General features: G+C 50.0%; 1 protein-coding gene and 1 pseudogene across 1 annotated transcript; both read right to left on the minus strand.

Annotated features, from left to right (window-relative positions):
• Positions 1-129: 129 nt before the first annotated feature.
• CELA3A (chymotrypsin like elastase 3A) lies at positions 130-11,031 on the minus strand. The gene is made up of 8 exons (XM_003307857.6): positions 10,971-11,031; positions 9,595-9,680; positions 7,147-7,244; positions 6,895-7,029; positions 5,674-5,810; positions 5,173-5,315; positions 2,817-2,969; positions 130-222 (listed from the first exon to the last, which is right to left on the minus strand). Exons 1-8 carry the CDS (start codon positions 11,011-11,013, stop codon positions 205-207), a joined length of 813 nt encoding a protein of 270 aa, XP_003307905.3. The 5' UTR covers positions 11,014-11,031; the 3' UTR covers positions 130-204.
• Positions 1,570-1,682, minus strand: LOC112207033 (U6 spliceosomal RNA; annotated as a pseudogene).
• Positions 11,032-15,824: the final 4,793 nt, after the last annotated feature.

A 15,824-nucleotide genomic window follows, 5' to 3' on the forward strand; every position in this document is an offset into this window, starting at 1 on the left:
CCAGCATCATTTTTCCCTCGTCTTCATATGAAAGGGTTGGACCTGGTCCTGTCTCTGCATATGAGATCTAAGATTTTAGGAACAGGCCAGAGGGGAAGAGGTGAGTCAACAAAGAAAGAAAGATTCAACTTGGAATTTTCTGAGAGATCTTTATTCTTTATTCAGGATGTGGGATCGATCAGCACTGCCAGCTGGGCCTTGGTTCTAGTGGCTTGCTATGGTCTGGAAAAGTTGGGGGGGCAGACAGAATAGTCAATTTAGGAGCACAGGTTCTGGAGTCAGATGAAACTGGGTTCAACTTCCGGCCCTGCTGTGTGACCCTGGGAGAGGGATTGACCTCTCTGAGCCTCAGTTTCCTCCTCTATGTAGTAGGGATAGAACTTACCTCATGGGGGGTTCTTGATTAAATTGTTAACTAAGGTTCTCTCTACAATGCCCAGCACAAATTTAGATGGGATGTGTATGTATATATATATGTGTATGCATGTGTGTGTATATGTGTGTGTGTATATATATACGTATTTGTGTGTATATATACGTATGTGTTTGTGTATATATATACGTATGTATGTGTATATATATAAACAAAATCTATATTTTTTTTGTTTTTTTGGTTTTTTTTGAGACAGAGTCTCACTCTGTTGCCCAGGCTGCAGTGCACAATCTCAACTCACTGCAACCTCCACTTCTTGGGTTCATGCCATTCTCCTTCCTCAGCCTCCCAAGTAGCTGGGACTACAGGCGTACGCCACCATGCCTGGCTAATTTTTGTATTTTTAGTACAGATGGGATTTCACCGTGTTAGCCAGGATGGTCTCAATCTCCTGACCTCGTGATCTGCCCACCTCGGCCTCCCAAAATGGTGGGATTACAGGTGTGAGCCACCGCGCCCGGCCTTTTTTTTTTTTTTTAAGACAGAGTCTTGCTCTGTCACCGAGGCTGGAGGGCAATGGCACAATCTCAGCTTACTGCAACCTCTGCCTCCTGAGTTCGAGCAATTCTTCTGCCTCAACCTCCCAAGTAGCTGAGATTACAGCGACGCACTACCACGCCTGGCCAATTTTTTTATATTTTTGTAGAGACAGGGTTTCACCATATTGGCCAGGCTGGTCTCGAACTCCTGACCTTGTGATCTGCCTGCCTTGGCCTACCAAAGTGCTTGGATTACAGGCATGAGCCACCGTGCCTGGCCTTATATATATATTTTTTTAACATGGGTCAGGGAACCAAGGGATTAAATGGTCTATAAATCATAACTGTTTTTTTGTTTGTTTGTTTTTGTTTTTGAGATGGAGTCTTGCTCTGTCACCCAGGCTGGAGTGCAGTGGCATAATCTCGGCTCACTGCAACCTCCGCCTCCCAGATTCAAGCAGTTCTCCTGCCTCAGCCTCCTGAGTAGCTGCGACCACAGGCATGCACCAATACGCCCGGATAATTTTTTGTATTCTTAGTAGAGATGGGGTTTCACCATGTCGGCCAGGCTGGTCTTGAACTCCTGACCTCAGGTGATCCATGCGCCTCAGCCTCCCAGAGTGCTGGGATTACAGGCATGAACCACTGCACTCGACCAGAAATGTTTTTTTATTGGAAGGCTTCATGACTTTGCATGTCATCCTTGTGCAGGGGCCGTGCTAATCTCTATATCATTCCAATTTTAGTACATGTGCTGCCAAAGCAAGCACTACTGTTTTAATTTATTTATTTTATTTTCATTTTTTTAAGAGAGAGGGTCTTGCTGTGTTGCCCAGGCAGGAGTACCGTGGCTATTCACAGGTGTGATCCTACTACTTTTCAGCATGTGAGTTTTGACCTGCTCTGTTTCTGACCTGGGACAGTTCACCCCTCCTTAGGCCACCTGGTTGTCCCCACTCCCAGGAGGTCACCACATTGATGCCAAACTTGGTGCAGAACCTGATGGGTATAGCACACTATGGCCCAGAACTCCAGGGCTCAACCGATCCTCCTGCCTCAGCCTCCCGAGTAGCTGGGACTACAGGTGGGCATCACTGCACCCAGCTAGCTATTACTCTTTTTTTTTTTTTTTTTTGAGATGGAGTCTCGCTCTGTCACCCAGGCTGCAGTGCAGTGGTATGATCTCGAGTGACTGCAACCTCCACCTCCCAGGTTCAAGCAATTCTCTGCCTGAGCCTCCCAAGCAGCTGGGAATACAGGCACCCACCACCATGCCCAGCTAATTTTTGTATTTTTAGTAGAGACAGGGTTTCACCATCTTGGCCAGGCTGGTCTTGAACTGCCAACCTCGTGATCCACCTGCCTCTGCTTCCCAAAGTGCTGGGATTACAGGCACGACTACGCCATGCCCAGCTATTACTCTCTCTCTTTTTTTTTTTTTTGTTTTGTTTAGCTGTTACTGTTACCATGAGCATTATTAGTCCTCTCTGATCACCCATCCCCAGATGAAGTCTGGGGCCTGGACTCCCCTCTCTCGGCTCTCATCAGACTGCATCGTTATCATTCATGTAATCACCTGTCCCCCACCAGGCAGCCTCTTGTCTGGCATGTCTCTCTATCCTCCCTGACAAGAGAGGACAAGACCAGAGGAGATACTTTATAAATACTTGTTGAAATAAGGAAGTTCAGCTGTAGTTCCAAGCACCACCCAGAAGCCATCAAGTTCCTGGGGTCATACTGTATCAGAAAACATCCCCAAGCCTTTCTGGAATGTCCCCAAGGGCCCTTCCCCATTGAGCTTCTAGGATCCTTTCAGGCCCTCCCCAGGATCCGATGTTTCTCACCTGTCACCTCTCAGAAGAGCCACCACCCTAAAGCCCTCCTGGCCGCCCTGCCCTCCTCACCTCCTCAATCCAGTCGATGAAGGCCGAGACTCGAGTGAACACCGTAGGCTTCCAGATGAAGTTGCAGCCAAAGCCAGAAACAAAGCTGGTCACACCGTGGACCTGCCAGCCACCATCCTCTGTGGGGCAGTTGAGGGGTCCTCCAGAGTCACCCTGGAACCGTCAGAGAGGAGTGGGTGGCTAAGCCATGTCTGAGGTTTATAGAACTGGTTCTGAATTCTAGGGATTTCAAGAAACTCTGACATTACTTGACACCTCTGAGCCTTAGCTCGCTCATTTTTTTATCATTTATTATTTTTATTTTTTAAGATGGAGTCTGGCTCTATTGTCCAGGCTGGAGTGCAGTGGAGCTAGCTTGGCTCATTGCAACCTCTGTCTCCTGGCTTCCAGGTTCAAGTGATTCTCCTGCTTCAGCCTCCTAAGTAGCTGGGATTACAAGCACCTGCCATCACACCCGGCTAATTTTTGTTTATTTATTTATTTATTTTTTTATTAGAGATGAAGTCTCACTCTGACGCCCAGGCTGGAGTACAGTGGCAGGATCTCAGCTCACTGCAAGCTCTGCCTCCAGGGTTCACGCCATTCTCCTGCCTCAGCCTCCCAAGTAGCTGGGACTATAGGCGCCCACCACCACGCCCGGCTAACTTTTTGTATTTTTCGTAGAGACGGGGTTTCACCGTGTTAGCCAGGATGGTCTCGATCTCCTGACCTCGTGATCTGCCCGCCTCAGCCTCCCAAAGTGCTGGAATTACAGGCGTGAGTCACTGCGCCCAGCCATATTTAATAGAGATGGGATTTCACCATGTTGGCCAGGCTAGTCTCAAAGTCCTGACCTCAGGTGATCCACCTGCCGGGGCCTCCCAAAGGGATTATGGGTGTGAGCCACCACGCCCAGCCAGCTGACTCATTTGTGATAGGGAATAGTAGTATCTGTCCAAGAGCCTAGGGAATTACATGAGATGATGCATGATCTTAGCATGCTATCCAGTAGAGAAGAAGCACTCGATAAACATAGTTCTTATTAGTGACACCATAGTTAATTATTAATTCATACTCAATTACAATACAATGAGGGTATTTGATAGTATTTTTTTTTTTTCTGAGTCAGTGTCTCCCTCTGTCACCCAGGTTGGAGTGCAGTGGCGCGATCTCGGCTCACGGCAAGCTCCGACTCCTGGGGTCACACCATTCTTCTGCCTCAGCCTCCCAAGTAGCTGGGACTACAGGCGCCCACCACCACACCCGGCTAACTTTTTGTGTGTTTAGTAGAGACGAGGTTTCACCATGTTAGCCAGGATGATCTCGATCTCCTGGCCTCGTGATCCGCCCGGCTCGGCCTCCCAAAGTGCTGGGATTACAGGCGTGAGCCACCGCGCCCGGCCTTTGTTTTTTTTTCTTAGACAAGGTCTTGGCCAGGAAAGTGGCTCACATCTGTAAACACAACACTTTGGAAGGCCAAGGCAGGAGGATCACTTGAGCCCAAGAGTTAGAGACCAGCCTGGGCAACATGGTGAGACCTCTTCTCTACAAAAAATTTAAAAATTAGCTAGGCATTGTGGCACACACTTGTACTCCTGGCTGCTTGGGAGGCTGACATGGGAGGGTTGCTTGAGCCCAGGAGGGCAAGGCTACAGTGGGCTGTGATGGCGTTACTGCACTCCAGTCTGGGCGACAGAGCAAGATCCTGTCTCAAAAAAAAAAAAAAAAAAAAAAAAAGAGAGACAAGGTCTTGCTCTGTCGCCCAGGCTTGAGTGCAGTGGCAAAAATCACAGCCACTGTGAGCTTGAACTCCCAGGCTCAAACAATCCTCCCACCTCAGCCTCTCAAGTAGTTGGGACTACAGGCGAGTGCCACCATGCCTGACTAAGTAAAAAAAGTTTTTTTGTAGATGGGCATCTCACTATGTTACCTAGGCTGGTCTCAAACTCCTAGCCTCAAGCAATCCTCCCGCCTCAGCCTCCCAAAGCACTTGGATTATAGGCATGAGGGACTGTGCCCAGAACAATGATGGTATTCTTAATGGTTAATTATAACTTTACAACCACAGAATTGACCTGCGTTAGAGGTCATGGGACCAGTATCACCTGCTGTGCTGATGCGGAAGCCTGAGGACCAGGGAGACACAGTGACTTGTCCCAAGTCATGTCAGTGTGTGAGCTGAGACTGCAACCCGGGGGTCCTGACTCCCAGGCCTGGGCTCTGTGTCTGGACTGCGCTGATTTCCTCCAAGTCCTGCCTGGCCTGGAGCCTGAATGGGGCAAGCAGGCAAGATCCTTCCTCCACCTTCCAGGCAGACGGCCCCATTCCAAGGTCCTGCACACCCAGCACCACCTCGGGCAGGTAAGAGCTGACTCACGTTGCAGCCGGAGCGGAGGTACCCTCCAGCACACACCATGGTTTCCTTCACGGCGGAACCCCACCAGTTCCACCTGGAGCAGTGCTTATAGTCCACCACGGGCAGCCGGGCCTGCTGCAGCTTGTCTGGGAGTGGCCCGTTGGCTGCAAGGATAAAAAGCACCGAGTCAGGGGTCTGGGGGCACACGGCTAGGTGCCCCAGAGGAAGGGGGCATTCAAGGGGCACAGTTCTTCTGCCCTGATGAGGACTCTCCTCCCACCCGCTAAATGGTCCTGCATGCTTTGTGCACCATTACATCCCTAGCACGTGGCACACAGAAGGTACCAAAACATGTACAATTGACCACATTCATGTTTTGGAGGTTGGTGGGAGAAGGCAGCAGCTGGAGAGAAATGGGAGAAAAGTACAAGGTCTGGTCTTGGTGTTACCTTCAACCTGCAGCCCCCAGGCCCTGTCTTTCTGCCACTGTCCCTGTGGCCAGCTAGAGAAGTCAGCACGTACTATAGAGACGGCCCCAGCCGGTGATGTAGCAGGGTGTCTTGTTGGGAAGGATGTCACCAGCAGGAGGGAGTGAGGCGAGCTGGACGGCGTCTCCCAGCTGGGCGCTGCGTGAGAGCTTGATGAGGGCGATGTCATTGCTGGGGAGGAGGGAACAGTCACGGGGCCTGGTCCTCCAGCCGGCCCAAGTGCTACCTTCTAGCCGTTGCTCCAGGCTATTCCACCTCTGAGATGCCCCAACTTCTTTACCCTCCAAATCCACTCTTTCATCATCATTATTATTATTATTATTATTATTATTATTATTGAGACAGAGTCTCGGTCTGTTGCCCAGGCTGGAGTGCAGTGTCAATCATAGCTCACTGCAGCCTCCTGGGCCAAGGGATCCTCCTGCTTTCACCTCCTGAAGTGCTGGAATTACAGGCATGAGCCACTACACCTGGCCCAAATCGTTCTTAAGGCTGAGGAATTTTATTTATTTATTTATTTATTTTTGAGTCAGAGTCTCACTCTGTTGCCCAGGCTGGAGCACAGTGGCATGATCTTGGCTCACTGCAGCCTCTGCCCCCGAATTCAAGCGATTCTCCTGCCTCAGCCTCTCGAGTAGCTGGGATTACAGGCTCATGCCACCACGCCTGGCTAATATTTGTTAAGATTTTTTCATACACTTGAAGGGCATAAGATTGTCTCCTTGGCCTTCACACCACCCAGGAAGCCCAACTTCATGGTCACCTTTTGACAAATGGCAAAACTAAGGCCCAGAGAAGGCCAGTGACTTGCTCAGGCCATACACAGAATTAATGCCAGAGCCTGACTCTCAGCCCAGTGCTCCTCCTTTTGCCCATAGTGCTGGGAGCCCAGGATGCACTGGGTGAGCCACCTGTTGAATGGAGAAACCCTCGGATGTGGGGGAAGGATGCCAGAGGAACCCTGAGCTCTGAAGCCACTAGCCAAGTGACCTTGGCAGAGTTCCCGCCCCTCCCTGAACACTGCCATCCCCTCTGTAGGGAGACAGGTTTGGTGGTGATGGTCCTTAAAGGCTCTCCTGGCTTCAATCCTCAGTGTGTGGGACCTGGGCACAGGCTGCTGGACTCAGCTCCCCCGTCCCTATGTCCTTATGTCCCTACTTCCCTACTCAGAGTTGGAGCCTACTCAGACTTGGCTGTGGGTCATGGAGGGATGAGTAGAGGAGCCTCTGGGTTCCAGACCGGAGCATTCACTCACCCACAGGCCACACACGAGCGGTTCCAGAGTGGATGCACAAACAGCTCCTCAGAGTTGATGGGGATCACCTGCTCGGGGCCCTCCTTCACATCAAGGTTGTACTCACCCAACACCACCTGGTAGGTCAGGTCCCTCCTGCAGGCAGAGGTGAGGTCAGTCTGGGCCTGACTGGCTCACCTCCCTCCTTCCCCATCATCACCCACTCTCCCACGCTGCCCAGGGCCACAGGCAGGGACAGGGTAGAGAACTCACGAGATGCAGTGGCCGGCAGTCACAACCCAATCGGGGGCGATGAGGCTACCGCCACAGGTGTGGTAGAAGCTTCCACTATTCTCATACTGCAGGGAAACCTGGTGGCCCAGGAGGAAAGGGCCTCAGTGGGCTGGGCCCCACCATGAGAGTTGCCACCAATGGCTGTATAGGTTGTGCACTGTGCAACTCTAGAGGGCGCCATTCACATGGAAAACGAGAGCACCCTCTGAAATATGCAGCATACAACCTGCGACCTGGGCAGCTGCCCGTGGTGGCCCTATCACTTTTCCATGGGGGTCACATTCTGATTCTCCAAAGCCTCCCCACAACAGGACTACGACCTCCCTGGGGACCCCAACGTTCTCTACCTTCTGCCTCTTGAGAGCCCTTGAAGGCCCTCTGTTCTATCACACACCCCTCGCCCTGTGACTTTTTTTTTTTTGAGATGGAGTTTTGCTCTTTTTACCCAGGCTGGAGTGCAGTGGTGGCAATCTCAGCTCACTTCAACCTCCGCCTCCCGGGTTCAAGCGATTCTCCTACCTCAGTCTCCAGAGTAACTGGGATTACAGGCACCTGCCATCGTGCCTGGCTAATTTTGTATTTTTAGTAGACACGGAGTTTCACCATGTTGGCCAGGCTGGTCTCGAGCTCCTCACCTCAGGTGATCTGCCCACCTCAGCCTCCCGAAGTGCTGGGATTACAGGCATGAGCCACCGCGCCCAGCCCCCCTGACTCTTTTGAACCTCAGCTCTTTCAAGGCCTCTTGAGCCTTCTGAAGCACAGTACACCCAGATGAGTTCTTTGCCTCTCTTCCCATTTCCTACACATTCTGATTTTCAAAAGCTCCATCTAGACCAGGGTTAGCAAACTGTGGACAGTGGGGCACATCAGGCTTCTGGTCTGTTTTTGTAATAAAGATGTCCTGGAAATAGTCACATTCATTTCTGTATTGTTTGTGTCTGCTTTCATGCTACCATGGCACAGTCAAGTCATTACTATCCAAACCATCAAATAACCTAAAATATTCATTCTCTGGCCCTTTACAGAATAAGCCTGCTGACCTTCTCCAATAAAACTTCCCATAATGATGGGAATGTTCTATATCTTTGCTGTCCAATATGGTAGCCACTAGCCACATGTGACTATTGAACATTTGAAATGTGGCAAGCAGACCAAGCATGGTGGCTCACGCCTATGATCCCAGCACTTTGGGAGGTCAAGACGGGAGGATCACTGGAGCTCAGAAGTTCGAGGCAAGCCTGGGCAACATAGTGAGACCCCATCTCTACAACAATATATAAAAATTAGCTGGGCGTGGTGGCGCATGCCTGTAGTCCTAGCTACACAGGAGGCTGATGTGGGATTATTGCTTGGACATAGGAGGTCAAGGCTGCAGTGAGCTGAGATCACACCACTGCACTCCAGCCTGGGCAACACAGCAAGACCCTGTCTCAAAAAAAAAAAAAAAAAAAAGAAATATGGCAAGCACTGAGGAAATGAATTGTTAACATTTTTAATGTAAGTAAATTTCAGCTGGGTGCAGTGACTCACACCTGTAATCCCAGCACTTTCATAGGCCGAGGCAGGTGGATCACCTGAGGTCAGAAGCTCCAGACCAGCCTGGCCAACACAGCGAAACCCTGTCTCTACTAAAAATACAAAATTAGCTGGGCTTGGTGGTGCGTGCCTGTAATCCCAGCTACTTGGGAGGCTGAGGTAGGAGAATTGCTTGAACCCAGGTGGCAGAGGTTGCAGTGAGCCAAGATCGTGCCATTGCACTTCAGTCTGGGCAACAAGAGTGAAACTCTGTCTCAATAATAATAGTAATAATAATTTAATTTAATTTTTTTTTTTTGAGACAGAGTCTCACTCTGTTGCCCGGGGCTGGAGTGCAGTGGTGCAATCTCATCTCACTGCAACCTCCAACTCCCGGCTTCAAGCGATTCTCCTGCCTCAGCCTCCTGGGTAGCTGGGATTACAGGCGTGAGCCACCGCACCTGGCCTAATTTAATTAAATTTAAATAGCCACAGCACATCAAGTCCAGCCTTCTGAGCTTCCCTCCACTGGCCTTACAAGATCCCTCACTCCCTTATTGCTTTCAGACCCCATAGCCCTGTTGTATCATCCTAGGAATCTAGAAATGAGTCTCTCAAAATCTCACTTCTTCAACACAGTGCCTGAAATTCCACCATCAGTGTGCCAACTCCTTGAGTTTAGCATTTCCTTCACCCCCGATTCCACTTTTAAGTTGCAAATAGCCCAGTGAGGGTTACAGATGAAACGGGCAAAACCTCCCTGTGAAGTAGATGGTCCAAGGGCTGCCTGGTCTTTGGAAGCTGAAGTGGACATTGCAAAGGGAGCAATGGTGTCAAGGCTGGACGCCGTGCCATTAGAGCTTAGGGTCCAGAGCCCACGGTGGGAAGGAGGGCAGCTGCTATTGCTCTTACCTGCCAGGGCCAGCTGTAGGGGACCGCATCCTCACCATTGACAACGCGGCTGGAAGGGCGAGAGGAAGGTGGGCCATAGCCTGAGGCTAGAGGGGAGAGGAGAGCTGTCAATCAGCGGGAGGGTCCCCAAAAGCAAAGAGGAGGCCAGGGTCCCAGTCCAAGCCGTGCCTTCAACTGGCTGTGTGACCCCATGTAAGCCCCTTTTGCCCTCTGGACCTCAGTAACCACATATGAACAGTGAACATTTAAACTAGAGCAGGGCTTTCCAGAATCCCAGGAGTCCAGGGATAGAGATTCAAATGTGGCCTCCTTCATTGGGAGGATTGAAGAGCTTGATACACTTAGAACAATGCCTGGCCCTCGATGAGCCCTCAAAAAGTGAGAGCTATTGTCATACAGAGTGGAGGCTTTAAAGAAGGACTTCCTGGGTTCAAAGTGCAGCTCTGGGCTGCGTGTGGTGGTTCACACCTGTAATCCTAGTGCTCTGAGAGGCCGAGGCGGGAGGATCGCTTGAGCCCACGAGTTTGAGACCAGCCTGGGCAACATAGCAAGACCTCATCTCTAGAAAAATAAAGTACAATAAAATAAAGTAGCCAGGTATGGTGGCATGTGCCTATAATCTCAGCTACTCAGGAGGCTAAGGTGGTAGGATTGCTTGAGGCCAGGATTTTGAGACCAGTCTGGGCAACAAAGCAAGACCCCATCTCTATAAAAAAAAAAAAAAAAGCAAAAAATAAAAACATTAAGTGCAGCTCTGCCTTTTGTACTATGATAAGCTACTTTACTCCTCTGAGGGTCGGTAAAATGGGGATAATGATATTACTGATCTCCTGAGGCTGTTGTGAGAATTACATGAGAAGATGTAAGAAAAACCCTAAACATTCTGCCTGGCATAGTAAGCACTCAATCAATGTTATCTGTTACCATTATTGTCAGTCAAGGGAGGCTGCTTGGAAGAGGTGGCCCTGAGCTGGAATGTAATATGGCAGAGAGACCAGGAAAAGGCCAGAGCATAGAATATGGAGCCAGGTAGGGGGAGTGAGAGGAGAGTTGGAGTGGTAAGTAGAACTGTGGAAATTCCAACCCAAGAAGTCCAACCACACAGTCCAAACTCTTAACCGTTTGACTTTGTTTACTGCCCCCATCAAGGATTTCCACCACAGCCCTTTGGGGTCTTTCTCCATCCACGGCTTCCCCTCCACTCTCCTGCTCCATCATAAGCTGAAAGCCCCCACAGTCATGCCCCCGGGTACAAGCTGAGACCCCCTCCTGTGGAACCGGGCATAGGGTGTCATGGGACTCAGAGCGAGTGGTAGATTTCAAGGATTCCTAGTCCAGGGCAGCCCAGGGAGCACACACACAGGTTGGGGTCTTACCAACGGCCACAAGGAGGAGGGAACTGAGCAGCTGGAGCATCATGAGTTTTGCGATGATAGGAAAAGGGCACAGAGCCTGGGGCTCTAATATAGGGCAGAAGGTAAGCAAGGGGGGCTGACTGGGCCCCACTCCCAGAACAGGTGGTGGAAATGCAGGTCTCCCATGGTCCAAGGCCACAGTCCTCGCCTGCTGCAGATGGAGGAGTGACAGCCAAAGGAAGGACCTAGTGTTCCCTCCAACAGGTGGCCGCACAGGTGGTGTGGAGTGGCCAACTGATAACAAGAGTTCAGGAAGAAAAGCTCATGTCAGGACAAGACCTCCTCTTTCGGAAAGAACAGGGGCACTGGAACCGGGCAGACCACGGTTCAATCCTGGTTCTGCCACCTCCAAGCTCTGCGACTTTGGCCACATGGCTTAACCTCTCTGAGTCTCAGTTTTTTCCTCTCTAACATGAGATTCATATTAGTACCCACCTCCACAAAAAAATTCTTGTTGAGCACTTTTTCTCTATATATCAGGCACTGTTCTAGGGGATACAGCTGTGAAAAATACATGGTCTCAGCCCTTCTAGAGTTTGAGTCTAGGCCAGGAGCGGTGGCTCACACCTGTGATCCCAGCACTTTGGGAGGCAAAGGTGGGAGGATCACTTGAGGTCAGAAGTTTGAGACATGATGAAACCCTATCTCTACTAAAACTACAAAAATTAGCCAGGCATGGTGGTGGGCACCTGTAATCCCAGCACCTGTAATCCTAGCTACTGGGAGGCTGAGGGAGGAGAATCACTTGAACCTGGGAGCGGAGAGGCAGAGGCTGCAGAGAGCCGAGATCATGCCACTGCACTCCTGCCTGGGCCACAGAGCAAGACTGTCTCAAAAACAAAGAAACAAACAAAAAAAACACAAAAACAAAAAAAAACAGAAAAGAAAAGAAAATGAAACATATGTGATTGGGGTAGGAATGGGAGTAAGTCATTTAGATGGGTGGACAGAGAAAGTGACATTTGGGCTGAGGAGGTCATATCTGATGGAGTCCTGAGGATAAGTAAAAGCCAGCTACGGGAATCCCTGAAAGAAACGCGCTCTGAAGTGAGGGGACAGCAGGTGCGAAGTTCTGGAGGCTGCAATGGGCTTGGCTGGTTCAAGGAAAGGGAGGCCAGTGTGACAGGAGCTTGGTAATCAAAGTAGAGTGGTGGGAGATGAGGTCAAAGAGCAGGTGACCCCGAAAGTGGAATTCACAGGTGATCCAGCAGTTTCCCTCCTAGGTCTATACCGTGAGAAAACCTTATGAATGTGCTCCAGGAGGTGTGGATGAGATTGTTTGCCGCAGCCCCTCTTCTCAAACCTCAACAGCAAAGACCTAGAAACAACTCTCACGTCCATCAAGGTTCATAGGTCAATATGTGTAGCATATTCACACAATAGATTTTTTTTTTTTTAATAGTGGTGCGATCTTGGCTCACTGCAACCTCCACCTCACGGGTTCAAGCGAATCTCCTGCCTCAGCCTCCTGAGTAGCTGGGATTACAGGCATGCACCACCACACCCGGCTAATTTTTGTATTTTTAGTAGAGACGGGGTTTCACCATGTTGGCCAGGCTGGTCTCCAACTCCTGACCTCTGGTGATCCACCCACCTCGACCTCCCAAAGTACTGGGATTACAGGCATGAGCCACTGCACCCGGCCAGATGGGGCAATTTAAATGGATCCCTCCTGGGGGAAAGTCAGGCATCTTGCTGGGCAGGTTTTCTTTTAGGAGTGAACCCCCTCCAATCACACCCTAGCCACTCTGATAGCCTGGGTTCATGGAACGTGTGTGGACACAAGGGAAGCAGCTGTGAAAATCCTTCATACTGTGATAAAAATAGCCATGCCCTCCCCTGCCCTCTGTTCCCTATGCACCTGGACATGTTTGCTCAGCTTGAAAGCTCTGAGCCATTCCCTAGACCCTACGCCAGGGAAGAAGGAGGGAGGGGCCCAGGAGGCGGCTGGGGAGAGAGAGGGTTAGGTCCGATAAGCCCAGATTCCACTGTAGAGTGTCTGAAACCCACAGGGCCTAAAACGCGATCTAATCCAACCACTTACATCTGACAGAAGGAAAAATAATGGACTGGGCACGGTGGCTCACGCCTGTAATCCCAACACTTTGGGAGGCCGAGGAGGGTGGACCACCTGAGGTCAGGAGTTCGAGACCAGCCTGACCAACATGGAGAAACCCCATCTCTACTAAAAATACAAAATTAGCCGGGTGTGGTGGCACATGCCTGTAATCCCAGCTACTAGGGAGGGTGAGGCAGGAAAATCGCTTGAAACTGGGAGGCGGAGTTTGCGGTGAGCTGAGATCATGCCATTGCACTCCAGCCTGGGCAATAAGAGCAAAACTCTGTCGCAAAAAAAAAAAAAAGAAGAAGAAGAAGAAAATGATGACCCAGAGAAAAGCCAGGACTTGGTCAAGTTTCCCTGGTTTGTTACTGCTTAGCCTGGTGAAGGGTAGCCCACGGGCACGGGGAGGGTCCACTCTCCCTCCCCCAACTTCAAACGAGAAGCCTTCCCGGCTTCTTACCCAGGTGACCTTGAGCAAGTCCCAGCCTCTCTGTGGGCTCTGCTGGGTCCCCAGGGAGAGGGGCTCCCTGACGCCAACTGTCCCATCACAACCCCTGCCTGACTGGTCACTTCAAGGCCTTATGGACTGACACTGGCAGTTGCATGGCTGATTAACTCTCCGAGGGTTTTCTGGCCTAGGAGTAGCTTGAGTGAAATCCCTGAAGATGAACCTCCTCCCAACACCTGCCCCCCAAGAGGGAAGATGGAGGGGTTAGATCTACTTTAGGCCTCAGCCTGAAGCAAAGCAAGCCATTTCCTGAATGGGAGGTGGAGGTTAGGTAGGAGAGTATGCAAAATTAGGAGGTGAGTCTGGGAAGGAGAGGGAGGGCAGGGAAGCTGGCGAGGGCACAGGGGGGAAGCTGGTGAGCCTTTTTCCTGGGACTGGGGGAGTTCCATTCTTTCTAGTTCCCACCCCAGAGGAAGCTCTTTGAGGATCAAAACTTTATCTTATTCATCTTCGGATTCCCAGTACCTAGAAGGGAGCCTGGCACATGGTAGGTTTTCAACAGCATTTATTCAAGGAGGCAACAATGAATGAAGGAAGGGAAAGGACTCTTCAAATGCCCTCCTCTTCCTACCCTGAAAGCACGGTTGAGCCTGATATTCATGCAGGGTGCACCTGGAGGGTGTCCCCTCTGTGTGGCCTGGAAAAGCGCAGCAGCATGGATGGTGTCCTGATGGGCACATTCTAGAGATATTAATAGATGTTTGATGATAAATGGCCCCACTAGAACGGAGCCCCCATGGGGCGGGGGGTTTTGTGTGCTTTGTTCACTGTTGTGGCCTCGGCTCCCAGAATATAACCCAGTGGGCACTCAGTGAAGAACTAAAGGTCAGATGGGATTGGAAAATATGAGCTCAAACAAAGTTCAAATTGTCCTTTCCTACAGGACTTCTCAGAGCCTTTAATATGCCAGTGTTCACAGTGAATCACACACAGTGGTCCTAAGTCCAGGACTCTGGTGCCTTGTTGCCCTGTAGTTTCTGTGAAAATAAGATATTCAAAATCTAAGCTGTTGGAACTTTAAAATACCTTAGACTTAAGGGAATGAGATTATGGGACCTGAGTAATGTAAACAGGAAGGCATAACTTTTGTTTGTGTTATCGATTAGCTTTTCTTTACCTACATTGTTTTATAAAATGTTGTAAATGACTAAAGGGTGACAGGGCAGACTGTTTCCCTCTCAACAGTCAATCTTCATTATAGATTAACTTCCTTCTTTTCTCTCTCACACAAAGACTTCATGACTATCACATTATCTAAGATAGAATGTTAAATACACAAATTGGAAAGGAAAATAAAACAAACTGTATGGAAAAGAAGACAAATTTTAACTAGCTATATTGTTGTAACTCATAAACCAGCCTGGTATAGAAATGTTGTAGTCCTACTAAATTTGTTTTCTGCCTGTATGAGCAAGATCATAATTTTTTTTTTTTTTTTTTTTGAGACGAAGTCTCACTCTTGTCCCCCAGGCTGGAGTGCAATGGCTAGATCTCGGCTCACTGCCACCTTCGCCTCCCGGGTTCAAGCGATTCTCCTGCCCTCAGCCTCCCAGGTAGCTGGGATTACAGGCACCTGCCACCACACCAGGCTAATTTTTGGATTTTTAGTAGAGGCAGGGTTTCACCACGTTGGCCAGGCTGGTCTCAAACTCCTAACCTCAGGTGATCCACCCCCCTTGGCCTCCCAAAGTGCTGGGATTACAGTCGTGAGCCACCACGCCCAGCATTTTTTTTTTTTTTTTTTTTTTTGAGACGAGTCTTGCTCTTGTCTTGCTCTTTTTTTTTTTTTTTTGAGACGAGTCGTGCCAGACTGGAGTGCAATGGCACGATCTCAGCTCACTGCAACCTCTGCCTCCCAGGTTCAAGCAATTCTCCTGCCTCAGCCTCCCAAGCAGCTGGGGTTACAGGCATGCACCACCACGCCCGGCTAATTTTTTGTATTTTTAGTAGAGATGGGGTCTCACCAGGTTGGCCAGCCTGGTCTCAAACTCCTGACTTCAAATGATCTGCCCGCCTCAGCCTCCCAAAATGCTGGGATTACAGGCGTGAGCCACCGCACCCGGCGGGACTTTAACTTTTAACTTTGGAGCACTTACTCCTCTTCTCTGGAGCCCATGTTTCTGGATGACTATTCTCAGATTTTTGCTGGAAAAAATTCTTAAAAACCGGATTTTGATCTCTTTGATGACTACAGGTCAACATTTCCCAGCTACCAGCCCCAGCTGTCTCAGATAGGACAGCAGTG

The sequence above is a fragment of the Pan troglodytes genome, chromosome 1, assembly GCF_028858775.2.
Source record: "Pan troglodytes isolate AG18354 chromosome 1, NHGRI_mPanTro3-v2.0_pri, whole genome shotgun sequence".
NCBI classification, from domain to species: Eukaryota; Metazoa; Chordata; class Mammalia; order Primates; family Hominidae; genus Pan; species Pan troglodytes.